At 35.6% G+C, this 23,717-nt stretch overlaps 1 protein-coding gene and 1 non-coding gene across 4 annotated transcripts in view; both read left to right on the forward strand.

The window, feature by feature from the left end:
• Window positions 1-23,717, forward strand: part of LARP4 (La ribonucleoprotein 4) — a 55,598-nt gene that overhangs the window by 19,612 nt on the left and 12,269 nt on the right. The window contains exons 2-13 of one of the 3 annotated variants that reach the window (XM_020966060.2): window positions 2,521-2,668; window positions 4,913-5,068; window positions 7,066-7,141; window positions 8,243-8,379; window positions 9,213-9,316; window positions 14,006-14,116; window positions 14,538-14,591; window positions 16,420-16,632; window positions 17,074-17,177; window positions 19,532-19,762; window positions 21,647-21,695; window positions 22,302-22,460. In XM_020966060.2, the coding sequence (XP_020821719.1) occupies window positions 2,521-2,668; window positions 4,913-5,068; window positions 7,066-7,141; window positions 8,243-8,379; window positions 9,213-9,316; window positions 14,006-14,116; window positions 14,538-14,591; window positions 16,420-16,632; window positions 17,074-17,177; window positions 19,532-19,762; window positions 21,647-21,695; window positions 22,302-22,460 (1,542 nt within the window). The remainder of the gene's footprint in view (window positions 1-2,520; window positions 2,669-4,912; window positions 5,069-7,065; window positions 7,142-8,242; window positions 8,380-9,212; window positions 9,317-14,005; window positions 14,117-14,537; window positions 14,592-16,419; window positions 16,633-17,073; window positions 17,178-19,531; window positions 19,763-21,646; window positions 21,696-22,301; window positions 22,461-23,717) is intronic. The other 2 variants (XM_020966062.2, XM_020966061.2) reach the window with 2 other exon arrangements.
• On the forward strand, window positions 18,078-18,282 carry LOC144455223 (small nucleolar RNA SNORD97). Its single transcript, XR_013483937.1, has one exon. It is a non-coding gene; the product is annotated as a small nucleolar RNA SNORD97 (small nucleolar RNA).

Here is a 23,717-nt window from a genome sequence, read left to right on the forward strand (position 1 = left end):
ACAGGCCTGGGTTGCTGCCACTCTTAGGACTCTTGTGCTTATCTGCCCATTGGTGGCAGTTGATGGTGGTGAGCAAGGTCAGCCCCTTCTTTACAATGATTTTTTTGTCAATGATGGCTATGGTGTCTGGGCTGGAAGGTTTGGGGAGAGGCCTGCTATTCCCAAGATTCTTGGGTTTAATCACAATTGAGAAATGTATACTCAAAAGAAGTTTAATGGTGATGTGTATGCGAGTTCATTGTGGTATGGTAGAGATTAGGGAATAAATGCTGAGGAATTATAAAGTAAAGGAGGGCAGGATCATTTTGAGTGCAAAATTAATCACTAATATTCTTAGACCAATTCAAGTTTTAGTAGGATTTCTTCTAGAGAGAAGTGGGGTGGTATTTTAAATATGTAAATGAAGTTATTCAGGATTTGGGAATTTAGAAAATATTAAAAGAATAATTGTCGGCCTTTAGAGGAAGAAATGTTCTTAACAGAGCATGACAGAATAACAATTCTTTGTGACAAAATTGCTATGTTGATATATAGGTATATATCCTTATGCCTAGGTTTCAGCAAGGTGTTTGACAAAATAGAAAGGTTTGTCTGGGTGTCTGTTGCAGTGAAACAAAAGTTTTTTAAACTTTTTTAAGCAGTTTTTAAAAACTAACTGCAATTTTACCAGTGAAAAGGATAAAGTATAGAAAAGGAAGATTGTATAGAAAATGAGTTTTTGTTAGGGATAGGTTTTTGTGTGTATATAAAATTTCACACGATAGTAACAAAACTGACCTGTTTATGTTGCCTTTTGAACTTAATGCTTTATTTTGTGTATTTTTAAAGAAGCTTTTTTCTTTTGCATTATTCCCAGTAACTGTGACTCCCACAGTACTCCCATTAGAATCCCGCTTTAAAAATTAGTACAGTCAAGCAAAAAAACCACTCACACATTGCCTCTGTATGAAAATGTCTTATTCTTCACCTCTCATTTTTCTGCCAAGAAGTAGAAAACATGTTTGATTATCAGTGTTCTGACATCATGCTTAGTCATTGCATTGGGTTCCTAAGTCTCTCAGAATTCTTTTCCTTTACGTTATTGTAGTCATTGGAGGGCCATCTCCAATCATCCTGATCTATATCTGGCCACTGGGCCCAGATGGCTCAGGAGGAAAAAGTGAGGCTGATGACTTTGCACAGCCATTCCTCATTTAAACCCAATTCACTTGCCTGTCATGGTGTCATCTTCTAGATGTCTGATGCTCTTCGAGAATGAAGGATAAACAACACCACCCTCCTGGCTTGGAGGTTCTTTCTACTTCTCCACATTAGTTCACCCTCATACTTAAGATCTTAACTCTTGCTGCCTTCATTTAGCTTCTAAGAGGGGTATATCCAAATCCATTGCTTTAGCAATAACTATTTTTGTTTGTTTTGGACTGGACTTATGACTTCATTTGAACAGGGAACTTCCAAGGGCACTGAAAGGAAAAAGTCTCAGCTGGGACTTGAACCCAGGTGTTTCTGACACTAAATTTTCCTATCCACTCTGCCATGCAATCTCTATAACTATCAGAATAAAATTATTAAAAATATTTATAGGCTTAGGTGCTCTTGTAAGGTTTACTTTGCTTTTACCCATTCAATACACATTCAGTACTTTTACCCATTCAAAAGTCAGGCCCTTTCAACACATAACAGGTAAAAATATTATAGTGGAAACCATTTTGAAGAAGAGTTCTGTATTACACTCTTGGTGTATCTTACAATGTATCCAGTTAGAAAGGATTCTCTAATGATAAATATTCAGAAACGTGCTGCAACCCAGAGCATAATTTAATTTCATTTAGTCTTCTCAGTACACCAAAGGCTGAATCACACTAGTAGTATCCTTGATAAATAGTAACCCAGCTTTTACTTGAAGATCCAGCAATAGGGAACTCATTCCCAACCCCTCAGCCACAGGTAGCCCATTATATTTCAGAGTTTTCATTTTTGAGAAGATCTGAAAGTTTCCTTATAATTTTCACCAGTTGGCCCAAGTTCTGCCAATAATGGGAGGGCAGTGGCAAGCAGAACAAGTCTCAATTCTTCTCCATCTAAAGTCCAACTTTACAATTCCTCTACTTCTCCAAATGGTATTGTTTCTCTAGTTTTAATTCCTTTAAACAAATCTTCATATAATATTTTAATACCATGATACCCCTAAACTCTCAACAAAATTAAAAGAAAAGAGAACCTACCCTTAAGTAGTCTAAAATTCTAGGAGCTTGAAGAAAGGAGGGATGGAAGCCCTTGTCACTTCCTCATAAGAAATAATGTGAGAAAGTTGGACAAAACAGGACAAGGAAGCAGGTAGGAATGAAGTAGGGTTGTATTTTTGGTAGGAACTTATGCACTTCATCATTTTCTTGTTGGTAATATTTTTATTTATACTATTTCTACTGGATTATAAACTCAAAGGCAGTGACTGTTAAAAGCTTAAATTTGTTTTAGAAATGTTGGCTTAAAATATTTATGTGTACCTTGTTCATTTAGCAGGTAACATCTAAAGGTGCTGGTTTAAATCCTAATGCCAAAGTATGGCAGGAAGTTCCCCAAGGAAGCACTGATGCTCCTTCATCTACTCATGGAACTGAGAGTTCTTGGCAAGAAACAGCAGCTACGGCAGGGCCTAGTCCTGATGGTAAGTCCTAACCATTAAGAAAGTTTATGGGGCAGCTAGGTGGAGGAGGAGCTGAGTTCAAATCTGGTCTCTGACCAGACCTTTGACACTTACTATCTGTGAACTCTGGGCAAGTCATTTAACCCCAATTGCCTTGCCAAAAAAAAAAAAGTTTATTGTTTTCTTGTTATTTTGAACTATTAATAGTACATGAATAAACTTAGAGGATCTCTTCATATATATATACACACCACAGTACATGCTATTTATACATATCATTCCCTCAAACTGTGTCCTCTGTTCTCTCCCATTTCTGCTCCACAGTATCCTTAGCTGTCCTTTGTGTATTTGGCAGTGAGAAGAGGCATTCTATACCTCAACACTTGCCCCTGGCCAGACTGGAATTTGTGAGATTAAACAATAAATATTAAGCCTCAGTTCCATACTCTGTGGTATCAAGATTGTTTACTAGGGAAAGTAACCCATCTGAAAACTTGAATTGGATACGTACCATCATGGCAGAAGTAGTTCACTGTTAAGTATTCTTCATAATTCACTCTTAAGTCTGAAAAAAATGTATAGGACTGGATTTTGGTGAATTGAAAGATGGGCTTTTAACACAGACTTCTCAATGAGAGTACTTCACAATGAAAAATTAGTAACAGACATACAGAAGATCTAACAGTATTGGGGATGATAGTCTAGTGGAAAAAGGCAAGGGATGGTCCACAGGGGTCATTGTGGTGGCCAGATTAAGGGACAGAAAAGTGCTATTTTCTCTCTTTTCCTAGGCCCTGAAAAGAGTAATTCATTTCATTCTGTCTCTTAATGATCCCTGCTGCATATTACTTCCCCCTACTTGTTTCAGTTAAGAATGAACACAAGGGAGTTAGAGGGACACATTAAAGGAACTTTATTAGTACCAAAATAAGTGAATGATTGAGAATAATGGGAATGCTGCAAGGCTATCATCAGTAATACTCCCATGGAGATAGAGGGCAAAAAGCCCAGAAAGGAATTGGGGGAGTGGGAGGAGGCTGTGTGAAAATCTTGTGATCGCTAAACCTCTAGAAAAAGAGAACACCATTTTCATGTCACTGATATAACTATCAAACTGTTTTCTTTTGCTACAGACAGGTCAGGAAATCATAGAAAACATACGTTCTACCAAAAAAAAATGTCCTAGAGTACGGAGCAAATACTTTTTGCCGCTTTCTTTTACCATTCAACTCAACTCCAATAAAATATTTGCCCAGCTTCATGTAGTGTTATATTGGGGTATAGTTCGTGAGCTTTTAAGTTGTAAGAGAGCAAAAATTCCTCACAACCCAGATACATTATAAATGTCAAAAGTCTAATTCATGTTTTTATTCTGTGCATATCTAGAACAAGCTTAGAGATGGTAACAATCCTGCTATACCCAGAGGCTTTCATTTAATAACATTTAATTATGATAAACTTTCCCTATACTTAGAACAGCTATGACTTCACTATAATTTAAAGGTTGAATAGTACTGGTGTGCTTTCCAGGCCTTAAAGTAGAATTTCAAATGCATAAATAGCCTTGGTAGACTAAACTTAATGTTTGTCTTTGGATGACAGGTTTGACTTAACAGTTGTAACAAAAATGGGCTTACATTCCTCATAAGTAGCCCCTTCCTCCTTGTACTGTAGTTCAGTATTGGAAATTATCTTACTACATTTACCATATTTCTCCTTTATAATAATATCAAGATAAGTGTGATGTCCTTTGATTTTTAAAAACAAATAATTGGAAAACAAGTTTTGCTACATACAGTTTAGTTCTGCTGCCAGTATAATGGGGAAAATATTTTATATAATGAGGAGGAGTCTTTGTAGTGTGGAATATGTCTATGTATTTATAAGTTGGTGCAGCATAATCAAAAGTTTAACCTGTTAGCTGTATTATCATGAACAGAAAAACATGTGATAACAGATGTTATGACACATAAAATAACACCTTTATTTTCTTATATTTAAAGTAGGGTATGTACCACATACCTCATCAGATTTTTGAAAAAAGTACTTTGTAAATCATAAATTTAAGGAATTATGTGGGCCTGCAAAAATTTGATCCGTGATTATAGTTTTCTTAAATTGCATTTCCCTAAAAGCAGTGGAAAAATCTAACCTCATTGTAATGACTTTACTCACTACTGAAATCCACAAAAGCCTATATAGAAAAACCTTACCTTATCCTTGATGTCATGTATTGTTTGTTGTTTTGTTGTTTTTTTTATGCAGGTACCTTGGAGATTCCAGATGACAGCTGTAAAGAATATGATGTAATGTATTCGTCTTGTGAAGCTTCACAGAATAACACAGGTGTTGAGGAAATACCTACAGATGGAATGGTTTTGTCACCAGAGGATCTGAGTTACCAAATTTATGATATATCTGGTAAATAACTGTGGTTTCAAAGGCCACTGCCATTCATGCATGGTCTAGTGCTAGTCATTTTATAATTGTATTTACCTAGTCTCTGCTTCCCTATTCCTTAAGCTAGTAGAACCTTTATTTGTTGATCTCAAATAGAGAATTAAATATCATGCATCTAATATCTTAATCACTTCTATGAATTCCCTTGACTGTTGGCTATTGAATAAAAAAAGTCACATTTTTTCTTCAGTGATATTGTGATCTGGATTGATTTTTTTTCCTCTTCTAATTAACAAAATGAGAGGTATTTTTTTTAAATAGACATATTATTCCATATAAAACTTTGTCCATTTGTAAAATGAGTGATTCTAGCTTTACAAAATTAGAGGTTTAATGAAGTAATATACAAGCAATTAAAATGAAGAGGATAAATATTGCAATTTTATTTTTCAGAACAGAAAGAATTTTATAACAAAGGACTAGATGAATCACTTACTGTGTTAACTTGAGCAAACCATTTAATCATTCTGGGCCTTTTTTTTTGGCCTGTAGAAAGAGGAGGTTGGAATGGTTACTGAGATCCCTTCTTTCTAAATGCTGTAGTTTTCATATCAAGTTCTGAAAGGAAAAAAATCTCCTTCTGAATTTTATAAGAACCTGGAGCAATTACCAAAACATCTAAAGTCCCAGATCATTACTAATGAAGTATCTATAAACTGTGTGGTGAATTGTAATATTTACTTGAAATGAGTATGTGAAGTAATTATGGCTTCATTGTAGATTTAATCATCCTTTTGATAGACGCCACACACAGCAAATATCTCACTGAGTCTTATTTTTACAGAATGCAACTTTTCTCCTTTAAGAAGCCATCATTAATTCCAATAGAGCCTAAGCTAATTTTTAGCATGGTCCTGAAAAACAGTACAAAAGTGTTGTATTTTCAGTAATTTCTACATTCACTTTCATTGTAATTTCATTCAGCCGCATACCCAAAGAAAAATATCTTCCCTAAGATTCAAAAGATCATAGAGCTCTCAGGAATTTTGCATTTGCTTTTATGTAGCCTGTAGTTCTCTATACAAGAATGCGGAAGGATCTATAATCTCATCAATGAGGCATCCCCTTATACCTGCTTTCTGTGATCTAATAAATAAATTCTAGCCACATGTCTATGACATTTATAGGTTAAGTGATTTGTCCATGGTTACAAGTCCCAGAGATAAATGCTTTCTGATTCCAAGACTAGCATGCTTACCAATCATTGTATATTAGGTTGATCTTTAATATGTCTAGGAGCAATGTTGTTTCCCCCATCAGAATGTGGGCTAGGCCTTGAGGGTTCTTTGTATCACCAGGACTTAGCACAGTACCTGACAAATAGCAATAAGCACATAATAAATGCTTGTTGACTTACCAGAAGAAAAAGGAGTAAATATTTGTTATGTCCTTCTAATACATATTATTAGAATACTGAGGCGGTTTCTTAAATGCTTTGATTCCTTGGTAAATAACTCTTTTCCAGTTGGTCAGAATTCTACCATAAGCCAGTTGGGCCATGGGTATTTTCTACCCTGCTTGGGGCATTCTCCCTTTTATCCCTGAAATCATAAGTCATTACTACCATTACTACTGGAAAAGGGATGTATATAAATCAGTTCCCCTGTGACTTCATTCACCATACTTCCTGTACTAAAAACTCCCCTTCCTGCGTACCACTTATGTGCCTTCTCCCCCTGTTAGATGTCAGGGACCATATAGCTTTCATATCTCTAGCACTTGGCACATTCTAAACCCTTAATAAATGTTTTGAAACTAGTTGATGAGGAAAATAATTTTTAAAGAATCGATTATTTAGGATATTAATTAAGTTTTAAATGTCATTATTTCATTTCACAGGGAAAGACCTTTAGTTTCAGCAGCAATGAAATATTTGTTACGGTTGCTAACTTTCTGACAGTTGGTCATTCCTAAGTGACTTGACACTAATTTACTTTTTTCTTTACTCTCCTAAACAGGTGAAGGCAGTTGTACAGTTTCTGTTGAAGATTTAAAGGAATGTCTAAAGAAACAGTTGGAATTCTGTTTTTCAAGGTAATATGGTTGTCATCCTCAGTTTTAAGAAAATTGCTGTTAGTGAAAACAGAATAATAGAAATTGGAGGGGGAGAAACGTACCTTTTAGAAGCAGATTTATTGGCATATTCTCTCCTATAGTCAAAAATATTACACTAATAGAAAAAGACTCCCGTTATATTTATATGAAGTTTTAGGGTTAGGTGAACTATAAATTCAAAAACTTTGTAGCAGCTCTTTTTGAGGTAACAGAGAGCTAGAAACTAAGTTGGAAGGGCTGAACAAATTACAGTATATTATCATAATGCAATACTGTTGAACTGCAAGAAATGTTAAAAGAGACAGTTTTAGAAAACTCTGGGGAAACTTGCATGAAATGATGCAGAGTGAAAGCAATCTGTTTATATATATATGTATGTATGTATGTATGTATGTATGTATGTATGTATGTATGAAAAAGGAACAGTTTTGAAAGACTGATTCTCAGATAACCCAGTGATCATCCCTGAATCCAGTGGACCAGTAGAGAGAAATACTACCCACCTCCTTACAGGTGATGGACTAAATATGCAGAATGAGACACATTTTTGCACATGGCTAAGGCAAAACTTTGTTTTGCTTGACTATACATATTGGTGCATGAATTTTGTTTTTCTTTTCTTCACTTGGGAGGTAAGAGGTGGGGAAAATATGTAATTCAAAAAGTAGTTACAAATAAAATAAGAGATGGCTTATTGGAAGAGGAGGCAGAATAAATTCAGAAATGAATGTGATGGCAAAACAAACAGTGTCAATAAAAATAAGACAGTTTTTAATAAATCATTATTACTGTCCAAAAAATATATAACTGCTTGACTTCCACAGTTTTAGATACAAATCAGTATTCAGCAATACATTTATCATCTTCGTATAATTTTAATTAAAGGGAACCATTTTGATTCCCCAAATCGGTTTAAATGGTTAACATGTAAGAAGTTATGTGTTTTTCAGCCTTATCTTTACAATATCTTCATAAAATTCAGTATTTTTCATAATTTTATATTTTTTATAAGTTTATTTTCTATTTAAGAAGAATGGCTTTTCTAGAAATTGTAGCCTCACACTTCTTTAATTCTTTCAGAGAGAATCTATCTAAGGATCTCTACTTGATGTCTCAAATGGACAGTGACCAGTTTATCCCGATTTGGACAGTTGCCAACATGGAAGAAATAAAAAAGTTGACCACAGACCTGGATCTTATTCTTGAAGTATTGAGATGTATGTTATTGATTCTTTTTAAATTGAATGACCTGAAGGAAATTTTTAGTCCCACAACTTTTTTCTATTACTGCTTCATTTCAAAAAAGATGGATAGCTTTCTGGTCTAATATTTTTTAACAAACATACTTTACTGTTCACGTCACAGTATCTAACTCAGTCAATAAGTTATTTGCCTCCTTTGTGACAAGCACTACGTTAGGCTCTGGGAATTCAAAAAGAAGCATAATTCTTGCCCTCAAGGAGCTCTCATGTGGGAGGCATCAAGCAAACAAATATAAGACTTTTAAGTTATAGGAAAGGTGCCAGCTTTAATTGGTAGAGGGAGTTCCTTCTCTTGGCAGTTCTCTGTATCAGTTAAATTACAGATTAATGACCACATTTCTCACATCTAGGCTATAAAGTGTAAAGATATATATTTCTGGCTTTATTTTAATTCACCAGTAACATAACTATTTTGTAATGCTGACTACAGCCTATAAATCTCCATCTGAGGGGGTTTCTTTTGCTCGAATTCTTAATTATTTTGGGCATAATATTTTAATGCTATTAAATGGAGTTTTCTTACGGGTTATCTATTTTAGTCCAAAGGCGAGTGTATAGTACAGATTTTTTAAAATGCAAATGAAATTCTATTTGCTATATTTTTATCATTCAGTAGTCACTGAGAGATGTGACTTTTGATTTTAATAAATAATGCCCATGTCATCACAATGTATAATTCACCTAATAGCTTCTGCAAATGATTATTTTGATTTCTGGTTAATGGAGTGTTATTATAGTACTATTTTCACTGACAGCTTTTTAATTAACTCATTTTAATACATTTTTAGCCTCTCCTATGGTTCAAGTTGATGAGAAGGGAGAGAAAGTGAGACCAAATCATAAACGATGTATCATCATCCTTCGAGAAATCCCTGAAACAACACCAATAGAGGTAAGAGATGGAGGGCTAAGTAGGTGCAAATGCAGAATACATAATAGATCAACTACCTTTCTGACTCTCTATCTCACTTCCCACAAGGTGCCCATACTTCCCCATGTCCCCACTCTTAGCTCAATCTCTTGTCACTTAATTTAATGAAAATATCAATGCCATTCATAATGAACTCTCTTATTAAAACCCTATTGACATTCCACTTTCTCCTCCTTTACCTTAATCTTTATAATGTGGTAGCCATTTTTTCTAAGACCAGAGTTTTTACATATGCCTTTTGGTTCATCACCTCTTTAGCATATTGCCCCCTCTTTCTAATCTTTTTTCCTTCTCTTTCTAATCTTGATTCTTTCTTATTTCCTGATCCGTTCCTCCCCTCTCATTAAACATGCTCAAGTCTCTCTTATCCTTAAATCCATTTCCCCTCAAATTACTGTTTGTTTGTCTGTTCTCCCTTTATTACTCAAAACTCCTAGAAAAAGCTATCAACACCTGTTTGCCTCTGCTAGTTTTTCATTCCTCTACCCTTGGCAATCTGCAACTGTTCTCCTCAGAGTAGCAGCAGCAGCTTAATTGTAAAATCTGATGGCTTTTTTTCAGTTTGTTTTCACATTAATCTCTCTGCTGCATACAGTTGTTAATCACACTCTCCTTGAGTATACTCTCTCTTCTGAGTTTTCAAGAAACTGCTCCCTCCTGATTCTCATCCTGCTTGTCTAACCTCTCTTTTCTGGATTATCCATAGTCCCCTAACTGTGAGAATTTCCCAAATTCCCACCTTGGCCATTGCTTTAAAAATGTCTCATCCTGCACCCTGAGTTAGTGATTGATCAACAGTGCTTTGGAATCATGATTCTCATTGCATCGATCAAAGTCTTTGAAATAAGTAGGGGAAAGAAAGGTGGGCCAGGTTGTGAAAGAGCAAACTGGGTAATTTACATTCTGTCTTAGAGGCAACAAACAGCATCTGGAGTTTATTGAATAGGAGTGATAATATCTGCACTGTGTTAGCTGAGCCAAGAAGAATATTTTATGTAATCATAGTAACACTCTGTAAAGGGAGACGGAGGCAGCTGGTGACTCAGTGGATAGGACAGTGGGCCTGGAATCAGGAAAACCTGAGTTCTCAAATTCAGCCTCAGACACAGCTGTGTGACCCTGGGCAAGCCACTTAACTTTTGATTGCCTGACCTACTAGAGGAAGAAACTGCAAATACTCCAATTATCTTTGCCAAAGAAAGCCACGTGGGCAGTTGGTCCACAGGGTCACACAGTTGGACACAACTGATCAACTGAAGAAAGGGAGACAACCTTACCCCAATTGTCATTAAAATGTGAAAATATGATTAATTAAGGGGAGTCAACTGTTAATAGTATAGGTAAAATGGCCAGAGAAACAGGCTGTTGTGTATCCACATTGAATTGGAGAAGAAATCAGTTAAAACTGATTGCCTTAAGATTCTTAGCTATAGAAACTAGATGTGAAATTGAAAAAAAAAAGTTTTAAACAATTTGTTAATGTTCTTAGTCTTGCTTAATCTTATCTTTAGATAAGGGTATGCATTTAAAAGGGTCTTCTAAATTTTTTTATATTAAGAAGTGATTTATTATTTTTTTTTTTGGTTAGGCAATTAGGGTTACATGACTTGCCCAGAAGTCACACAGCAAGTAAGTGTTATGTGTCTGATACCTGATTTGAAGTCTTGTCCTCCTGACTCCAGGGCCAGTGCTCTATCCACTGCACCACCTAGTTGCCCCAAGAAGTAATCTTTTTAACTGACAATTTTAGTTGCCACTGTTCTAGGCAACATTATATTTATTCATCTTGTATTTTCCTTATATTCATCCTTCAGTCTTGTGCTCTCTCAGCCAAAGTCAATATTTCCCTTATTTCCTTATTAAAGAAAGAATATTTTTGCATGGAATCCTTGCGTATAGACTCAGTTGTAGCAGTCTCATTGCTGTGGGGTGCTTGGCAAAGTAGACCAGGGATGGTAACTATCTACATCTCAGTAAGGAAAGAAAAAGGGATGAATGTGGGGTGAGAGGAAGAATAACTTATTGGACAAGAGAACTTAAATGTTACTAAAACTACACACTACTCTATAGTATCAGATTGGGTTTTCTTTGGAGAAAACCCAGTTTAATGCTATGCACTAGTGAGATTTTCCCAACGTACTAGCGTTTTTGGACATTTGACAGGATCTAACAGTTGCTTTCATCTAAGCTTTATTCTGAGTTCTGTAATGGAAAATGTTTGTTTTCCAAGCCTTCATTGACTAGGAAGATTCATTAGTTCTTAAAATACTTTTAGTCCTTCCTTAACAGCAGTTTTCAAATGTAATATTTTATGTCAACTTCCCATCTGTAAATCACGTAAATGATTTAAATTTTGTTGCTATTTTTCAATCATGATTGTATGTTGCCCCTAAATATCTGCATTCATTTCTTAAATAAATTTTAATGTTCCAGTTTTAAACTGCTGTATTTACCATAAACATTTTCCCTATCTGGAAAATTGCCTGGGACTTGGATCTTTATGCTTCTTTGGGTCTTAGTTTTTTCACTTATAAAAATTTTGAGGTTGGACTAGATAATCTTTAAGATTCCCTCAAACTCCAGACTCTTTGACTCAGCAATAAGACTGACTTTTCATAAAATAAGAGCTAATCCAGTATTCAACCAACCAGTACTTAGTAAGCACCTATTGAATGCATAGCCAGTATGTGTTTTAGGTATTAGAGAAAGATGAGAAATAGTCTCTTTATAATTATATTCATAATCTTTTTATATCCTCAGTAAGAGCTGGAAACTTTTCAAGTGGACCCTGCCTCTTGGGTTATAGTTACCTGCTTCTCAAAAGTAGATCTCAGAATTGGGCAATTGTCGTTAGGAATTGGAAGTTAACGCTATGCAATATAATACTCAGTAATAAGGAATCAACAGGAAGATTGGGCAGGGGATGCTCATTTCTATAGGTGAATTGATTTTTATAAAGCAGTTGCTAATATTATTCTCAAAGCCCTGACTTTGAGATTCTTTTTTAGCATGGCATGTCAGTCCAGAGGGTGGTGGTTATTTACTGCCCCTCTAGACAACTTTAAGAGCCGTGGATCTTTTTGGGGGGGGGGTAGGCAACAGGGTTAAGTGAGTTGCCCAGGATCTCACAGCTAGTAAGTATCAAGTGTCTGAAACTGGATTTGAACTCGGGTCCTCCTGACTCAAGGGCCGGTACGCTATCCACTACGCCACCTAGCTGCCCCCACCGTAGATCTTTTAAAAAATATATGTACTGGCACTTGTCCATTAACTTACTGAAGAAATTCACACTTTAAACCAATCCCTTTAGCTTTTTATAATACTATCCAATTTAATTGCCATATCATGTTTTCAGAAGATAAATACTGACAGTTCTAGCTTTACATAAATTTGCGTTATGCAAATTTCCTTGCTGGGCTGGGCGCCAGCTCTGGCAGGTGGTGGCAGGGTGCCGTGTGCCAGGGGTCCTTCACTTTAGGCTCTGAAGCAGCCTGGGACAGGGAGCAGGGAGGGAGGCACTGAAGCCGCTCTGGCTGTGAGGGCCACAAAGCTGCAGAGGGGACACAAGGAACCCTATGAGGGAAAGGGACAGTCTGTGGAATAGTCCACTTAGGTTAAGTGAGAAATGGACGAAAGGATTCAGTATAATACTTCACTTAGTAGCTAAAAGGCCAGCTGCCCGTATTGGGTTCTTAATGAACAGGTTCTATCATTAATCTCTTGATGTAGCTAAGTTGATGCAAAAATATCCACCCCGATCTTCTTTTGTAGATTTTCTTTCCAGGAATACTACTACATGATTTTAAGAAATTACTGAAGGTGTTTTTGTTTGTTTTTATTGTGGGTTTGTAATAAGGGTGGAGAGAGTCAAACAAAACCTTTAAGTGACACTTCTGAGACTCAAATGGGGTTAAATATCCCTGGGATCTCTTCGGATCCTAGATGAGGATACTAGAGCTCAGAAATGTTAAGTGACTTACCCAGGGTAACATAGTAAGTAACAAAAGGGGGATTTGAGCCTGGGTCTCCTGACTCCAAATGCATTGTTCTTAAATGAGAATATGTTTTGTTCCTTCTTATTTAGAATGTAAGCCTTTTCAGAGTAGGTGCCACCTTATTTTATTATATTTTTATTTTTGTACTTATTTGTATTGTACATTTAAATTTTTATCCCAAACACTTTTTCTGCTTAGCATGTAGTTCATGCTTAATAAAATGCTCTGTATCTACAAAGTGCATTGTAACAGATGTATGCTGGAGCCAACTCCAGCCAGCTCATAAAAAGCAGTTGTTAAATTTTCATTGTGAGCATTTCAAATCATGGCTTACTTGATTGTTTTACTGATTGTCTAGACTCAAGAAAATGGAAAGAAGAGAATGTTACTAATGCAGGATAAAGTGCGTCATATCACATTTTTTTCCTTCTTTTTGGAGAGTTGGTTACCAGTATACCCCTCCTTTTAACCTTTAAATAACTATATACATGCCAGCTATTATCTGAAGGAAGTACTTCACTGAGTTTTTTCTAACCGTAGCAATGGAATTAATTACAGGTGTTAGGTTTTCGATTTATTATCTGAATCCTCAAATATATAGCTGAATTTCTGTGTGTCCTTTAGAGCTAATTGGGTTTTGTACTTGTATTTTAAGGAAGTTAAGGCACTCTTCAAAAATGAAAACTGTCCCAAAGTGATAAGCTGTGAGTTTGCCCACAATAGCAGCTGGTACATTACATTCCAGTCTGATACAGATGCACAGCAGGTAAGAAAATATTTTTTAGTATTGCCTCAAGTGGCCGTTTATGTTTTCACCATTGTATTCTAATTCTTTGGGAAGTTTCTCACTTCTGTTTTCTTAATTCATTTATAAGATTTGGGCATTTGAAATTTTCCATAATTTTTTTGCCCTTAGAAATCAGTTTATATAGTTAGTCTTTGTGGTTTGGTGATCTGCATAAGTGTTTTTTACTCTTAGTCTTAGTTAGAATAAATGTGTTTCTTTTGATTGTCAAAAAATGCCTATGTGTTACAGAATTGCTGATGATTTTTTCATGTTTTCACTTTGGTAGCATGGCATCATTTGCCTTTTGTTTCTTTTGTTTTGGGCTGGGAACCTGTATCATTTTTCTTGATTTCCTTTGAATGTAATGCTAAGGAATTTTTCTAATGTGTTTTTTTTACAGGCTTTTAGATATTTGAGAGAAGAAGTTAAAACTTTTCAGGGCAAGCCAATCATGGTAAGAAATTTTTTCTTAAGTAGAGAATTATCACATAGACATTATAGGTATTTCCTCAAAAGGAAAACCCAGTTAACATACAGGGAATGGTTTAGTATGTACTAGCCTGCCCCGCAGAGTGATGGTGTGAGTTTGTTACTAATTCCTCACAGCAATATCCTGTGCCATCCATACACATAAAAATAAGGGAAATATGGTCCTAGTTTTAATGAAGTTCCAGGTCTACAGCAAAAAGAATTTTTCAGAAGCATCCAGATTAACCAAAATTCTACAATTAAGAGTAGAAACAAAACATCAAAGAGCAAAAAGGAAGAACAGAAAACCTTCAAGTTCTAAGCAATCTTAGAAGTCTTTGTAACTCCCAAGATCTTAGGTGAAAGGTCCACATGCAACAGTGATTCTCTGGGCCCTATTGCCTGAGAGCCATGGAGTTGGGAATATGTAGTCTGTCATTGGCTTAAGTCTCCCTTTGGTTATGTTCCCTTGATTTAAGAGGATCTTCTACTATAGTTCCACTTAATCACCTAACAATAAGATTGTTTTACAAAAGGTTATTTACTTCAAACATACAGCACAGACATAAAGCATCCCTCTACACCAACACACCTGCTTTTGATATGGACATAAACCATTTGATCTCATTTAAGTGTTTGATTCCTTTTGAAGTTGCGTGCCCAGTTCATTGATTTGTTGTCTTGATGAAAAATTTAGAAAATATAAAATTTCCCCTAAGAACTGCTTTCATTGCATTACTTAAGTTTTGGTATGTTGTCTCATGATTTTGTTTTTGGTTTGGTTTTTGGTTTTTTTGTTTGTTGTTGTTTTTAATTAAAATTTCTGTTGCTTCTGTGATTTGTTTGACTCAGAAATTTTATTTATTTAACTCCCTTGTATTTATTCTCTGTATACTTATATAAGTACATATTATCTGTGCACACGCCCCACTACCGTCCGTATCCCTCCAAGCAAGGATTGATTCATTGTTTCTTTGTCTCCCCCAGACCTAGCACTTAGTGGGTGTTTAATAAGTGCTTATTGATTGACATAATGCAAAGTACCAGAGCAGCCTCTCAGAGCCTGATGAATAGGACCTTAAGAAATGAATATGAGAATATGCAGCAAGAAGTAGTTTGGAAAGGATATTAAGGATTTGAAAGGGGAAAAGTAATAGATGTTATCGAGAGGAAGGGCTGAAAAAAGAACCCAGGAACTTTAATTGAACAAAGGAAAATATTAGGTCTGAACAGACAACAAGGAGGGTTTTGTGATTATTTGGAAAGAGTACATGAAATTAGTACTTGCTGTGGTCTTTTAGAGGAGCAGCTTTGTGGCACAGTATATAGAGTGCCAGGCCTGGATTCAGGAAGACTAAATGCAGCCTCAGACACATCTATGTGACCCATGGCAAGTCTCTTAATCCTGTTTGCCTCAGTTTCCTCATCTGTAAAATGAGCTGCAGAAGGAAATGGCAAGCTCCTCCATTGTCTGTGCCAAGAAAATCCCAAATAGGGTCTTGAAGAGTCCAGCGTGACTGAAGTGAATGAGCAGCATGGTGTTTTAGAGCTTAGTTGGCTAAGTTTACAAAGCAATTCTGATTAGTTAATTACATCTCAGAGCTGGCTCTTGCTTTTCAAGAAGCTGGGCTGTGGAAAGGCTTCTTTCATTCCCACAGGGGAAGTCTAAAGATTAAAAGCAGCACACTCATATCACTACCTCTGCCTGGGCTACTTGAGTTGGCCTTACAATAACTTAATTTTCTTTGTCAAAATAAAGGATTTTTAGAGTCTTCTGCTATTGGTATAACAAAAGTACTTTCTCTTTTCCTTAGGCAAGGATAAAAGCCATCAATACATTTTTTGCTAAGAATGGTTACCGCATAATGGATTCCACTGTATATACTCAGCCAGTTCAGACTCAAGCACAGTTTGCCTCTCCGCTCTTTATGCAGCCTGTATATAGCCCTCATCAGCAGTACTCAATCTATAGTATTGTGCCTCAGCCCTGGTCTCCAAACCCTGCACCTTACTTTGAAACACCACTGGTAAGTAATTTCACAAAACTAGATATTTTTACTTGAGATTTGAAAGCATATGTAGTTTTTATCAATTTCACTGATATTTTGTGGTTCTCAACCGTGTTTCAATATACTATTCTGAGTCTATTAGTTTGTATGTGTATAATTTCATTCTTTTAAGCTTTTTGAAGGAGAGGTAAAAGAAGAAAATGCATTAAACATTAAATTTCACTGAAGTGAAATTTTTGTCTGTACTGTGAAGCTTTACTGAAGGAACTGTTGTCTTTTCATTAAATAAGCAACAAGATAGTGGAATTTTGTTACTTAATAGATCTGGTGCTAATGGATTTTGAGGTCTCTGAGGCACATATTATAAGATATTTGAAATGTTTAATTTTTATGAAAAACTGAACTGACAGTGAAGATAGTTGTTACTCTGGTGGTTTTACTATCTCAATTTTGTTCTAGGCCCCCTTTCCCAATGGTGGATTTGTGAATGGCTTTAACTCACCAGGATCTTATAAGACAAATGCTGCTGCTTTGAGTATAGGTCGACCATTCCATAGAAATCGGTAAGAATATATTATCATGCGTAACAAGTGAAAAACTCATAATTGTTATTAACAAAGGCCCTTGCACAGAAATATTACATCAATATTGAAAATGTTTCTTTGCCCAGAGTCTTTATTACATGTAGCAAAGTTTGCATTTCATTTCATATGGTGCATATAAATAGTTTTTAAAGCATTAAAGTAACTGGGAAAGTTATCCTGGCTACTAATTTCTCACATCATGCCACTCATGTTCAAGACTAGTAGAGTGCTCTTTGATATTCAATGTAAATGGATTGGATTTTGACAAAGACCTCCCACTTCTGCAACATGGTAGGGCAGAAATATTTTCTCATACACCTTTGGGGTCATATTTGTTATTTGTAACTTTGCAGCATTGACTTTCTCTTGTTTTGTGATTGTTTACATTTATAATTTTACTTGAACTAAAAAGAAGAAAAGGATTCTGTATAACAGTTATTTCTGAGTTCTTGTACATCAGTTAGCAATTGCTTGTTCAGATCCTCAATACTACTTTTGAACCAACACCTAGAAGAGAAAAACAATTTCTAAACAGTATGCTACCTAGGAACTAGAAATGGGTTGGAAATTACATCTTGGCACCTTTCTTGTTCTTCTCTCTCTCCCTACTCCCTTTTTAAAATTTTCTAGTTTGTAGTTTATTTGAGAAGAAAATTGAGAGTCTCTATAATCTTGTAAGCTAGCATTATGATTTATAGCAGGGTAATCATTATAAAAGAATTCTTGTACCACATGAAATATAAATTAAGGATTGGTTCTGTTGTACTTTAAGAGCCTCTGTTTTTGAAGTAAGATCACAACCACTGTGGTGAGGGGTTTTGAGAAAAGCTCTTTTCCTCATTTGATTATCAAGTTAGAAGCTGATTGGTGAATTAGTGGTGGCCCAATGATGATCAAAAGATGTGCTTAGAGAGAACAGGACTAACATTTCAAGGTCCAGGCATTTCTGTGCTTTTCCTTGCCCTATCTTTCTCTCCTTCCTTCTTTCCTTCAACTTTTTTTCTTTAACTTTCTTTGTTTTTCTGCCTAGACTGAGATTGTGTGTCCTTCTCAATGACGGTAAGATTATGAGATCTGAGGGCTATTAAAATTTATTACCAGCTATGTCAAAATGCAATGCAGAAGTCTTGTCTGAATAAGAAAACAAGTAGCATTAGCTATAAAGGGAGAAAGTGATAACCTTAAGATATAAAGGAATATATAAATCACTTTAGTTATATCATAGTTGACATTTAGAACTTCAGTTTAAGAAACCATCCTAAAATTAGAACATGTCGGTAAAGTATAATTCTGTTCTGAACCTTGTTTCATATGCATTTCTAGTATTCTCAGATAAAAATAGCCAAGGGTTTTTATCCCTACTTTTCTACTTGATCTCTCCCCTTTGAGTTATTGGTGAATTTTTACAGTTGTCCTGCTTATTTACTGTCATCCTTGGCAGTGACTGTTTCCATTAGACAAGGCCATAATCTGATGCTTTGCCAGATAAATTATTTTTCAGTCAGAAATGGTATGTTATATCTAAGTTATCTTTCTGTGATACCGTGTGTTGTAGATACTGAAAATCATTATAAGCTCCCTTTTCTCCCACTTCACCAGTCAGTATTATTCCTTGGAGAATTACAAGTAGAACAGTGAAACTGGCACAGTGTAGATTTTAATTTTAGTAGAAAATGCTTGTAAATTGTCTTGTAGACTTGTAGATTAGAATCATAGAATGTTAGAACTGGAAGAGACCTTAGTCTGTCTACTCCAACACTCTTAATTTCACTGGTGAGGAAACAGGCCTTACCTACCCAAGATCTCAGAAGTAGTAAATGGCAGAGAGAACTAGAACTGAGTCTGGCCATCTGACTGACAGCCAAATGCCCTTTCCATTGATATCCATTTAATTTCTCACAAATTCCAGCAGTACTTTTGAGTTGGGGGAAGTATTTTACCTGAATCAATCAAGAGACATTTATTAGGTGCCTTCTAAATCCCATGCCTGGGAAATTCCCCACTGTCTCTTAAATTTTGAAAAGGAAATAGAGTAATTGTAGCATTTTAAAGCTGGGAGGGTCTTCAGAAAGATCAGCCGCTTTATTTTTAGAGATGCTGAGGCTCCAAAATATTGTCACTCTCCAAAGAAACATATATGTTGGTAGTAGATAGACTCATCAAGTTACTTTTTCTTTTTTGTGACATAGAAGAGATTGCTACATTTTCACAGCTTAAAGTTTGTGTGTCTTACTCTTAAATTTTATTTGTATAAAATCGTAGGGTGGACACTTTTTACAAAAGTCTTATGACTCTTGTTTTGTCTTTCTGTCTACAATCTTGTGTTTTTATAGCATGAAGCCTCATTTTAGGTCATCTAGTAGCTCAGAACACTCAGTGGAAGGATCGACTATAGTTGGATCAGTGTCATTAGGTGATGGACCATTGAACAGAACTAGCTCAAGGAACTTTCAGACTGAACGGCCTAACCACACACTGTCTGGGAACCAAGAACAGGTATCTCCGAAGGAGTCTCCCATATCACAGATGGAGCAGAATGGTGACTATGGTGTTGCTAGAGGCAGGTAAGAATAGGATTGCAAAAATCCCATTTTATTGGAATATGGGGGTTCTTGAAAAATACAATGGCTTAGTGCATAGAGAACAGAGTCAGAAAGACGCTCATGTCTTGCCTCAAATACATGCTGGCTCCCTGATCTGAGCAAATCACTGAACCTAGCCAGTTGCTAGTTTGCCTTGGTAAGTTTCCTGTCCCAGAAGTTGCCTACAGTCATATGAAATCATAAGATCAAAAAAGTTGGCGTGATGATGGAATATTTTATTAATGATGTTTTTTTTTTAACATATATAGTAGTATTCAAGACGTGTATGTCTAATAATGTCTACTTTAATTACACACACATTCTCTCTGTCTTTCTCTCTGGCAAATAACCAAACTTAATTTACATACATGGAATTTGTTGTTAACTCTTCAAAGTTGATTTTGTTCTTTGCTAGTAACTTCTATTCTGCTGCAGTGTTTTCCTTGGCATTTCTAGCTTCATTCCTCTCATAAGACTTGGTCCTCTTAAAGGAATGATTCTTGATAACTCAGCGACAATCCAGTTTTTATCCTGGAATCAGTTGGAACATTCTAAATATTTTGTTCTTTCATGTTCACAGACTTCAGTATTGCAAAAAATTCATTAGTTGAGCCCTCAGTGTGATTTATCCTAGTGTGATAGGGTTTTGAAGTATGGTAAGACCCCTGTTATAGTCCTGGGAATGAATGTGGAGGCTAGCCTTGGTATTATGCTTCATGGTCTTCATGGTGTAGTATATGTCCCTATGTAAATAAGATTAATATTTTGACTTATGTCAAAATCAATTTGTACTTTAGGTTGTGATTTTACCTGTATTTGGTAAGTTGCTCTAGTTTTTTTTTTCTGGCAGTGTCTTGAAATGTATAAATTACTGTTCTTACCAGTACGTGTTTTTTTTAAATGTTCTTGGAGTTAGAAGAACACAGGCTTGATATGAGTCAAAAAGTGTGGTAGCATGCCAAAAAGTTAATTCAGTATAAGACTGTATATAAGACAGGTATAGTGTACAACAGTAGTGTCAGATTCAGATATAAATGGATCCTTGCAGGCCACATTTTACCATAGAAAACCAGAAATTAACATTGATTGTTATATTGTATTTTACGTATTTTGTTTAAATTTTCTAATTACCTTTAATCTGGTTTAGCGTGCTTATGGGTGGGCCAATAAGTTTGATGTCTCTGATGTATAAGACTAGGAAGGTATACTATATCTGAAATGCTGGTGAACATATTTGTTCATTTCAGGGCACCAGAAGTTAGGAAAGTTATTATTATGCCCCCAAAAATATCCCCAATAGATCATTCAGTATGATGTAGGTCCTCAAAATTTTGCCCTGTGAGAATTAAAGAGAACACAGTATTCATCTTCAAGTATTCAAAAAGGTTGTTTTGTGAAAGAGACTTGTTCTTGGTTACAGAGAACAGAACTGGGAGCATTTGTTGGAAGTTGATTTTTATTTTCCCTCAACAGTCATATATACCATGTTTAGCTTGAAGTCATTTTTAAATTTCATATATTTTTTTCCCATGGAAACCTTTTAAGGGCAAAGGACCCTGTTTTCAAATTCCTCCATACCTCCCATAATACCTAACACTGAGTTGTTTGTACATTTCACTTGTTTGTGTTAAATGAATAACTATAAACCAGGATATTAGACCCCAAAGGGATACTAGAATATCACTTTTTTTTTCATTGAAAACAAGTATGTAGTGATTTGGATGTTCATCTTTTCCTCCTTTTTTTTCCCTCCTCCCTCTCTTCCTTCTCTACCTTCCCCCTCCTTCTTTTCTCAATTCTTCCATCTCTACTTCTTTCTTCCCTCCCCCCCCCTCCCCCTCCCCCTCCCTCTCTCTTCTTTAAAAGGAGAAACCTTTTTAGAGGCCGGAGACGTAGGGATGATGACAGAATTTCAGTAAGTGACCTTTCTCTTTGATATAAAATGTGTGGGATTTAGATTTTGTTATTCTGGGACTTACTTATTTTACTTCTATTTAAAGATTCATTATATATAAAATAGGGAAGTAGTTGATTTCTATATACTACTCTTCCATTAAGAGAGAACTTGTTTTCATATCACCAATCTGGGGCGACCCTCTCTTAAGACCATTATCATCTTAATATTCCCCCTTTAATAGCTGAGAATGAATAATATAAAAATACAGCCACTCTAATTTGAGTGCCTTTGTGTTTTCTAAAGCTTATTTATTAAGCTGCATTCTGGTTTTTTTGTTGGTTTTCCTTCCTCACTCTTATTCTTTACTGCCTAGGAAGATGAAAAATAAGGTGTAAGTAGACAGAAATTGCCAGCAAGTCCCAGCATAAGTGATATAGTGCTCATTATTTATTTAACTTGTCAAATGTGGCTTATAACCAGACAGGCTAAATTCTTATTTTCTTTAGTGAGTATTAGATAGCTCTGTGGTTTGTTCTTTGACTCACCAGTTCATGTTATTTTGTATTTGAATGCCACTTGTATAAACTCTAGTACCAAGTGAATTTTCTTATCTCTGTCTTCTAGCGACCCCATCCAATAGCGGAAACAAAGACTCCTACACCAAAGTTTGACTTGTTAGCATCAAATTTTCCTCCTTTGCCTGGCAGCTCATCAAGAATACAAGGCGAACCTGCGCTGGAGAGCAGAATGTCAGATGTTGTTAAGGGAATCTCCAAAGAAAAGGTAATTGGTGTAGAATCCCAAATATTGATTTGTTTCTAATCTTCCATTCAGTTTGGTAACAATTAAGTTTAACTAATTCGTGCTGAATGCAAGGTTGTCGCAGATATCTCAGACCTGGATCTCAAAGTGTTTACAGTCTAATGTAGATAAAGATGTCTGAAAATATATATAATAACAAAGGACAGTTAAGTTCAGAGGAACAGTCCAGGAGAGGTGCTATGCAAAACTAAATGTAGAGCACTTCAGTAGGGGACATAGGTTGAGGAAGATTTACATGAAGTAGGTGGCACTTGACTTGGCCCTTAGAGACTCAAGGAACTCAATAGGTAAGGATAGTTAATTCCAGCTGCTAACAGAGGCATGGAATGAAATAGATGGAAAGAATGACAATACACTGAAACACACAGGGAAACAGTATGACCTAAGGATGGAAAGATAATTTGGGTCCACATTTCGATCCTCTATCAGATTTTAATTTCAGTTATTCACGTAGTTTTGCAATGTTTCTCTCTTTACTATTGAGTTCCTGTTAATCATACAGAGCTTATTGTTTTCATAATTCACCTCAAATTAGTTAACATCCCAGGATTTTCTTTTGAATTTTCTTCAGAAATGTATGTTTAGGAACATTTGGTATGATATTTCTGTCTTGTTTCTACACTATCTGGGGCTACAGAATATTAGAAATTATACCCAAGTATGCAATTAAATGGGCTGTAGAGTAACCCCAACTATTTTGCAAATTTTGCTTCTTTGTCCTGTGTGTGTGTTTGGAGAATACTACTTCTCATGTTAATTTTAAGGGAGACTACTTTAGCAAGAGTAAAGGGCCAGCCAATTGAGTTTAAATTTTTTTTTTAACTTGTTTTGTAAAAAGCATTTGAAGCGAGTGAGGTTAATGGTTTTCCTTTATTAGTTTTACCAGTTATGTGCAAAGAATTAATTCCAAGCCTATTTCCTTACATCTCCTCAACACAATCCCAGAACATCTTTTCACAGATACCCACTCAACAATGGTTCTGCATTTGAGAATGTTAACTAATTTTGACATGGATTTTTTTTTTATATAGCATAACTCAAAACATAATTAGGAAGCTAAATCTATAAAGGCAATTTGCTAAGGAAATTATGAGAAAAACCTGGAGATTACAGAAAAAAGGGAACAATTATTTGACTAAAAGATGATTATGACCTAGTCTTTTAAGACATGAATTTTCTTTTCTAATGATTACTGTTTAATAAGCCTTTGACATTTTC

This window comes from Phascolarctos cinereus, unplaced genomic scaffold (genome assembly GCF_003287225.1).
Source record: "Phascolarctos cinereus isolate Bilbo 61053 unplaced genomic scaffold, phaCin_HiC Scaffold_1;HRSCAF=81, whole genome shotgun sequence".
In the NCBI taxonomy this organism is placed as follows: Eukaryota; Metazoa; Chordata; class Mammalia; order Diprotodontia; family Phascolarctidae; genus Phascolarctos; species Phascolarctos cinereus.